The 8,606-nt window shown below is 51.5% G+C and overlaps 2 protein-coding genes across 2 annotated transcripts in view; one reads left to right on the plus strand and one right to left on the minus strand.

Moving 5' to 3' along the window:
• The window catches only part of Syn1 (synapsin I), a 59,493-nt gene that overhangs the window by 1,785 nt on the left and 49,102 nt on the right, over window positions 1–8,606 (minus strand). The window contains exons 7-13 of the mRNA XM_033760476.1: window positions 3,213–3,275; window positions 2,374–2,516; window positions 2,209–2,283; window positions 2,012–2,114; window positions 922–1,068; window positions 511–598; window positions 3–424 (exon numbers count right to left, since the gene is read on the minus strand). Of these exons, the coding sequence (XP_033616367.1) occupies window positions 3–424; window positions 511–598; window positions 922–1,068; window positions 2,012–2,114; window positions 2,209–2,283; window positions 2,374–2,516; window positions 3,213–3,275 (1,041 nt within the window). The remainder of the gene's footprint in view (window positions 1–2; window positions 425–510; window positions 599–921; window positions 1,069–2,011; window positions 2,115–2,208; window positions 2,284–2,373; window positions 2,517–3,212; window positions 3,276–8,606) is intronic.
• The window catches only part of Timp1 (TIMP metallopeptidase inhibitor 1), a 5,108-nt gene continuing 4,404 nt past the window's right edge, over window positions 7,903–8,606 (plus strand). Inside the window, exon 1 of the mRNA XM_010606426.3 lies at window positions 7,903–8,066. The gene's annotated coding sequence lies outside the window, so the exon portion shown is untranslated. The remainder of the gene's footprint in view (window positions 8,067–8,606) is intronic.

Genomic DNA, 8,606 nt, shown 5'->3' on the forward strand with positions numbered 1-8,606 from the left:
TGGCTGGCCTGGCGAGTGGGGCCTGCAGGGCCTGGGGGTTTCTGGGGAGGGCCCTGGCGCTGCTGCCCAGCTGGTGGGCCCCCCGAGGCCTTTGGTGGAGCTGGACCAGAGACAGATGTCTGACGGGTAGCTTGTGGGGGCCCCCCCTGGCGCTGGGGAGATGGGGAAGCTGGCGGACGGGCTGCTGGAGGTGCCGCAGGGCCTCCTGCTACTGGCCGGGATTGGCGGCCTTGACCCTGGGTCATCGGTGCAGCTTGGGATGCAGTCTGCTGAGGCCCGGATGTAGGACTTGGTAGGCGCTGAGGCAGAGGACTGCCAGCTGGGGGTCCAAGGCCCGTCAGGTGCTGTTGACCCTGCGGGGGTGGGCGCTGCTGCAGTGGGGGTCCCTGGCGCTGAGGGCCTGGGCCAGGCTGTGGAGGACCACCTGGGGGACAGAGAGAGAGAAAGCACATGTGAGAGCACAGCAAGGCAGGGCTGCTTGGAATGCCTGGGAAAGCCGCCCTCACTTACCCTGGGGTGGGGGTCGTTGCTGAGCTGGGGGCCCAGCAGGCTGCTGGGAGGTCTGGCGGCCCAAGGGTGGGGCCCCTGGAGAAGGAGTCTGCAGCAAAGAGTGAAGTGGGAAAGGTTAAAAATAGTTACCAGCCCAGGGAGCCTCAGCCAATGAGAATGGCCTGCTTCCCAGTCTGCTGGGTGTCGCCCTTTGTGTGGCCAGCTGAGGCAATGTAGGGTTGGAAGTCCCCCCCATCCCATACTCAGGGGTCAGGCGGCACCCAGGGAGGTGAGGGTAGCAGATATGTATTATTTTAAAACAACTAGCAACTGTGGCCACATGTGCACAAAAGAGATGCTGGTATCAGCTCAGTGGCATAGCTTGACCAAGGGCTGGCCTGCCCACCACTAGCTCAATGTCAAGGGCCTCACCTGGCTGTGGGAACCCCTGCCAGGGGAGGCATCACGCTGCCGCTGCCTGGGCAGGACCTGAGCCATCTTGTTGACCACGAGTTCCACGATGAGCTGCTTATCTTCATCCTGGTGGTCACCAATGAGTGGCATGGAGGAGCCCACCACCTGATCCGGGAAAAGGGGTCCAGTGAGGGGAGAGGTAGGAAGTGCACGGTAGGCGACAGTGACAACACACATTAGCTTTACAGTAGGCATGACAACTACAAGAATACAACTCTGGATCCTAAGGGGCCCTGAGTGTGCCCTCCAAGGGAGCCTTGTCTGTGAAGCACCTGCCATTTCTGAGGTCTTTCAGAGCAGGGTCAGCAAATCAAAGCCTGTGAGCCAAATCCAGCCTGCTGCCTGTTTGTGTGTGGCCCATGAGCTAAGGATGGGTTTGATATCTTTTAATGGTTGAAAAAGTCAAAGATTTCATGATTATATAAAATAATTTTAAAATTTAAATTTCAGTGTTCACAAACTGTATTTTAGACAAACACATAAGCTGTGTCCATAAGCACAGCCACACTTAATGTGTTTACACAGTGTCTGTGGCTGCCTCTGTGGAGTTGAGTCATTACCATAGACTCCATGACCTGCAAAACATGTACTGTCTGGTTCTTTACAGAGAAAGTTTGCCAATCCTCACTCAAGTTTACTGGGCACTTTGTCTATTGCAGAGTGCTTTGCTATTGACCCAGTTCACAGGACACTTTAAAGGTAACTAAGTGCTTTGCCTTTCACCAAGATGTTCAACAAACATTTTACCATTCACCAAAGATGTCCAAGTTCACACAGCAAGTTGGGAGTTTTTGTTTGTTTGCAGTGCTGGTGATTGAACCCAGAGGCTCATGCCTGCTGGGCAAGTGCTCAGCCACTGAGTTACACCCCAGCCCCAGGTTACAATTGACTGTTTTGCCATTTGCTAGGGATGTCCCAGATCCAAGGTACTTGACAGTTTACTGAGCACCTTGCCATCCACTGAAGCCTTTCTGAGCCATGGAGTGCTTGGAAGTTTGGAGTACCTGCTCCTCCCTCTGTGCCCCAACTGATCCCTGGATGCTCTCACCTCAATGATGTGATCCCGTCCGTCCTTCCCATGCAGTGCTTCCACTGCGCAGATGTCCAGTCCCCCAAAAATCTCTGAGCATGTATCCACCCACAGCTTGTACCTGCCAAGATGAGGGGTAGGGCAAGCTGGTCAGGGCCTTGCCAGGGGCCACATGCTCAACCTCCCTGTCTCCGTCTCCCGTGTTCAGCCCCCACCTGTCAGACATGGCGATCTGCTCAAGCATCGCAGAGCCTGTGTTGGTCTTCCAGTTCCCTGACACGGACGTCCTCCTGGGGGATAAGCAGGGAGAAGCTCAGAGGGACCTGGGCTGTACAGGGTAGGGAAGAGGACCCCTCCCCAAGCCCACATCCCCCACTCACATGTAAGCCTTGTAGTTCTGCCCAATTTTCTGGACACGGACATCATATTTGGCATCAATGAAGGGCTCTGCAGTGGCGTATGTCTTAGTCAGCGCCACAACGCTTGCAATGTCCTGAAAGTCGTGCTGATTGTCCACCTTGACCTGTGGGCATAGGGGTGGGGGTCAGGACAGTAGTGGGAAGTGCAGGCACCTAGAGCTGTGTGTACACATGACACACAGGTAAGGTGAGTACACAAACTAGGCACTTAAGCATGCACAATTGTGGGTCTGTTTTGTACATGTGTACACAAACACAAAAGGGTGTATACAACTCTGTGAACATCCCACTTTGAGTCATGTGATGTTTGAATTATATCTCAATAAAACAAAAAACTGTGTATATACAGTATATGCATGGGGTACCCAGACACAAACTCAGTTGTACACACTATAGCAAACATACAGAAGCTGGGACACACTCAAACTTACAAATCACAAGTCTGCTTTCTACATGCATACAGACAAAGTCAGCATACTGGACACCGAGACCCTGGAATGTAAAAGATGACATGATGCATGTTCAGCACAGAAGCACACATAAACCCACAGGCACGATGCTGGATACACTAGCACAGTAACAGGACACAAAATTGCCTGAATACACAACAGATAAACAGGCTGGCAAAATTAGCTGATTATGAGAAAACAAAAATCCAAATAGACATCCTAGGACACACCATCAAACAATTACTGGTGTACACTGAATAAACAAATACCTGCCTATCTACATACTTCCAGTGCCACAAGTGTGCATTGTACAAATGCATGCACATGCACTCACTCCAGCTGGGGACTCACCTTGCCCATCCCAGAGTGTGCATGCCCCATCTTCACAACCACAGGGTACGTTGTGCTGCTGAGCTGGCGGGGGAAAAGGCAGAAGAGGTATGGTCAGGGTAGGAGTGCTGAGCACCAAGGGTAGGATGGTGCTCAGCAACCCCATCCAGTGTGAGCCACACTGTGAGCCCTTTTGCAGAAAAGATGGGCCAGAGACAAGCAGATACCATCTAGGAGTCACACAGCACTTCCAAGACCAGAATCAAATCCACAGCCCTGCCTGTCTGCTCCCCGACCCTCCCCCCAGTCCATACTTCCTGCCGCTGCTTTCTTGGGCAGAGGCATGGGATAAGGGTGGGAGACGTTCCCAGAAAAGACAGTTTGTTTTTACAAAGAATGGATGATGCGAGATGAGTGTGTGTGCATGTCTGGGGGTGTAGTGGTTAGCACGTAGCAACTGAACCTCTCAGCCAAGCCTTGCGTGTGCGTGACAGAGGCTCACGTAAACCCTCAGGTCTACCCAGCCCCCACGAGTGTAGTGTTGAGATGGACAACGAACACAGGCTCCAAGCACACCCAGCTCTAGGGCTGAACAGAGACCCATGCAGTCATTCCTATATGGGCACTGAGCCAACCAGGTGCCCATAGCATAGAACAGCAGCCAGGGTTCCTGGGTGGCACACTCCACACTCAGCCACACAATCAGCACTCTGGGGCACATACACACAAAGGCAGGTTCCTTCCCTCATCTAAACCCACATAACAGAGGGACACACACACAGTACAAAAGATTACCCATGTAACAGTACAGAGGTACACACAAATATAGGCACACACAATAGGATAGACACATACCATTGCAACACTCCTGGGCACATGCATGAAAAGCCAAAGGCTCTACATAACATAGGGAGAGTGTATGCATTTCTAGGTACTCAAATAACCAGAGCCCCATAACACAGACCCACACTATACTCTGGGCACACAAGAAGTATGTGCAGCTGGGTGTGGTGGCACACACCTGCAATCTCAGCATTCTGGGAGGCTGAGGCAGGAGAATTGAAGTTTGAGCCCAGCCTGGGTAATATAGTGACTTAGTGAGACCCTGTCTCAAAATGAAAACTAAAAAAAAGGGCTGAGGGTATAACTCAGTGAGATAGCCCTGGGCTCAATCCCGAGTACCACACACACACACACACACATCCACACACACACACACATGTGCACACACAAATATACCCAGACATATGCATGCACACACAGCCTTCCTTGCAGTATATACAATACAGAGAGACATGCACACAACCAGAGGTACCTACTACAACTCAGGCTAAGTGTGAAGACAACACTCCTAGTACACAAACACACACACACACACACACACACAAACATGCTCACACATATTCAGAGTGAGATACCTCAAGTCTCCCTGCTCCCTGGGCAAGGAAGAGGGAACTGGGTTGGAGAACCCCAGCCCTCTCAGCGTCACAGTGCATGTGCACACGCAGGGCCCCTGACTCCCGCTGACAGGGTAGACAGATGGCATTCCCTGAGGGGCTGCTGTGGTGGTGGCAGTTACCGGTTCCCCACAGGCACTGGAAGCCCGCAGACTCAAGATGACTGACTGACCTTCAGTCCTCACCCTCTCTTTGCACCCCCCTTCCTCATTTCCCAATTGACTGGCGTCATTTTGAGGGTGGCAAGAGGCTTGGTGTTGGGATGGGGAGGGTGGGGGGATCCTCAGGCAGTATGCCAGGGAGACAGTACCAAGGAGTGGGGGGAGGGAGACAGAGACACAGACAGAGGCAGACAGAGACATGTCACTTCGTTATCACTGAGGCAAATGGCACACTTATGACTGCATATGCAACCTACAACTCCTAGAAGTCACACACAAAACACTCCCACACATTCCCTACTCTCAGGAAGGGAAATTCACACAAAGGGGCACACACACCACTCCCAGAGGTAGAAACACACCAGAGAGCTGTGTATACTCCCACTTGCTGAGGTTCCTAGGTCCTTCACATAAGCCATCGTTACTTCCTCTGAACTTAAGCCCAAATGTCACCCTGGGTCTGTATATGTGCAAGTCCTCACACTTGTGTGAGCAGAGGACTTTGGATCCCTGGGAGAGGCCTAGGCTTGAATCTTTTGTTTGTCTGTTTGAGATGAGGTCTCTTTATGTTGCCCAGGCTAGTCTTGAACTCATGGGCTCAAACAATCCTCCTGCTTCAGCCTCCTGAGTAGCTGGGACTATGGGCACCCACCACCACCATGCCTAGATCCTACACTTGAATTTTTGCTTCTCCTTTTCCTAAGGCCATGTGGGACTGCAGACACATCACTTAATCCTTCTCTGGGCCTCAGTTTCTTGGTTTGTGTAAAGGGCACAATCAGGCCCAGCACTTGGTATATCATGTGGGGATTATCAGGTATCTGCTCTGCATGTCAGTTGGTCCCCACAGTCCCGCACCTATCCAGCTGTCCAGATGGTCACAGTCCCAGACAACCCCCTCCACCCACAGGCTCACCTCTACCACTTTTCCAACCTGGAAAACTTCTCACATACAAACAGTTGGCAAAATTCTATGCTGACTCAGGTTGGAGAGTTTGAACTGGCGTCAGAAGCAGGATTAGTGACAGCCAGAGATAGGACTTTCCCTGTTTTCACTTCTGCCTTCCTCCCACCACTGCACTGAGTTACTCAGCTCCGGCTAGTCCAGTCTCACTCCCCCACTTTCACAATCACCTTCTACAAATCCGTGCTCTCCTCCTTTCCTCCCTCCCTCTTACGGCTTATTCTAACAGTCATTTCTCCACTCTCATTCCTGGCCAGGTCACTTTACCCCATTGTGTGTGTTTATGAGAATAAGAACGGTATGTAACTCAAGGGCCATGAGGAATATAAGAATGGTATGTAACAGGGATCTGAGGATGGTATGTAATACAGGGATATGAGGTAAATCGCAGTAGTATGTAACTCGCAGGGATATGAAGGATGTCAATATTTCTGGGAAAAACAGCACGATATTTGGCACATAATAAATGTCAATTCTCAAAAAGTATTGGGCACTATTCTAATTATTGGTTCAATATCCCTTCATTAACTTTTTTTTTCTTGGTGGTGGTGGTGGTACTGGGGATTGAACCCAGGGTCTTCACACTGAGCCACATTCCCAGCCCCCTTACTTTATTTTTTTTAAATTTTGAGACTGGATCTCCTTAAATTGCTAAATTGCCCAGGCTGTGCTCAAATCTGCAATCTTCCTGCCTCAGCCTCCCAGTGTGCTGGTATTACAGGTATGTACCACAATGTTCCACTTCATTAACTAACATTAATGAACAAAGAAATCACCAAGATTATCTGAAAGAGATAGTGTACATACAAAGACTTTAGCAAACCATAAGTGCTGGCTGGTAGTTTTTATTGTGGTGTCGTGGTTATTGAGCCAACCTCCCCAAGTTAATCAAGCTTAATTAGCAAGTGGGTAGTGGACAGTGAGTGAGATAATTTACACAAAGGCCTTCTTAGGGCACAGTACACAGTAAGAGCTTCATAAGTAGCTGCTGTCCTCATCTTTATTCTTGGTCTGTCCTCTCTGAATTAACCAAGGATGCTAATCAGCCCTGGAACCCTTCGGCAGGACCCCAGGGCATACTCCCACGATGTCAGGAAGCGGGTGGGCACCACTTGCCTCATGCTACCCCCGCTCCAGGGCAGGACAGGATGAGGTGGGGATCGAATTTCTATTGACTCACTACTTCTTTCACCACAGTCCAGCCCCCCTCCCTGGCGGGCCAGGACAGTGCCATCCCTGGGTTAGAATCCCAGGGCCAGTCAGCTTAGTTTGTTCAAATCCCAGCCATGCCATGCTCTGTGACCCTGGGAATGTTCTTCAAGCCCCTTATCCCTCATATCTCCTCATTCATAAGGTGGGAATACCACCGGTTTCCCACCACAGGGGCTTGCTACAAGCTTTCCGATGGTTTTTAAACAGGTTTTGCTACGTAGCCCATTGAACTTGAGATGTGGCTGCCTCTGCCTCTTAAGTGCTGGGACTATAGATGTGCAAACTCATCCCCAGCTGTTGTGAGCTTTAAATGAGATAAATTACGTGGAGTGCCACTATATAAATGCTAGCTATTAAATTTTTTTTTCAGTGCTGGGGATGAAACCCTGGGCCTCACCCTCATTCAGCTAGGCAAGGCTTTACCACTGAGCTGCACCCTCAGTTCTGCTTGCTGTTTTTTGAGAAAGGTTTTCTGACTCCAGCTCCAGGCCACCTGACAGCAGTCCCAGTTCTGCCACTCATTAATTCTGTTCATCTTGGATGTGTCAACCTACCTCCATTTGGTGCCTCAGTTTCCCCGCATTATGTTCCTCCCTCATTCACCTACCTTAACTGCCTCCACTGCTTCTATTGAATTTGCTTCCTCTCTTCCACCCCCTTAGCATAATGTCAGACACACCAGGGCTCCGCACAGAGGAGTAGATGCACAATAAATGTAAGAATGAACTACTTCGGGATTAATCCATGGGGAGTTTGGGGGAGGCGGGTGGTTGGAGAGACTTTGGGGACCTCTGGGGCTTGGACTGCCGGCCTGACAGCTCTGGAGGCCTCACAACGTGGAGCTGGGGGAGGGGGCGCGACTGCGGGGCGGGGAGCGGCGGAGGAGGGTGGATCTCCTTTGGGCAGCCCTCGGCCCGCCCCTAGGCTTCAGCGCTGCCGGTGGGCGGATGAGTAATGCATCCAGGAAGCCTGGAGGCCTGTGATTTCCGCGCCAACCCCGCCCCTCGCGTGGACATTTATCCTCTCCTGCTCCAGCCCTGCCGCCATCGCCGCGGATCCAGTGCCTAGAGAGACACCAGAGGTGAGCGGGGACCTGGGTCCCGGAAGGGCTGGGCTGGGCTGGAGTCTGTGTGTGCGCCACCAGGCCCGTCCTGTCCAGTACCAGATGCCGGGCTCCTCAGCCTGGCCTGCGGGGACGAGGACCCTGGGCTGGTCAAGGGGGGACGGGGTTTCGAGGCGGAATTGCTCCCCCAATCCCGACACCCCCAAATCCTTTGAACCTCTGGATTCATACCCAACTCCCCCAAACCCATAACTCCCTAATGCCACGAAGGCCTGCCAACCTGTCAACTCCGAATTCTCTCATTGCCCCCTAAAGCCCTACCCTAATTCCTGTAGCTCCCTGAACTCCTCAGTCCCCCCAACTCCCTAACCTTAGAACATCCTCTGTTCCCAAATCTCTCAGGTACTCATCCCCTTAAGAACCCCAATTCTCTCACCCCTTGAATTCCCAAACTTCTCCAGCTCCTTAAACCCCAACTCCTTTGAATTCCTCAATCTCCTTAAATCATCCAGCCCTCTCTCTCTCTCTCTCTCTCTCTCTCTCTTTTTTTTTTTTTTT

Source organism: Fukomys damarensis, unplaced genomic scaffold (genome assembly GCF_012274545.1).
Source record: "Fukomys damarensis isolate Sample0158 unplaced genomic scaffold, DMR_v1.0_HiC HiC_scaffold_39, whole genome shotgun sequence".
Lineage (NCBI taxonomy): Eukaryota > Metazoa > Chordata > Mammalia > Rodentia > Bathyergidae > Fukomys > Fukomys damarensis.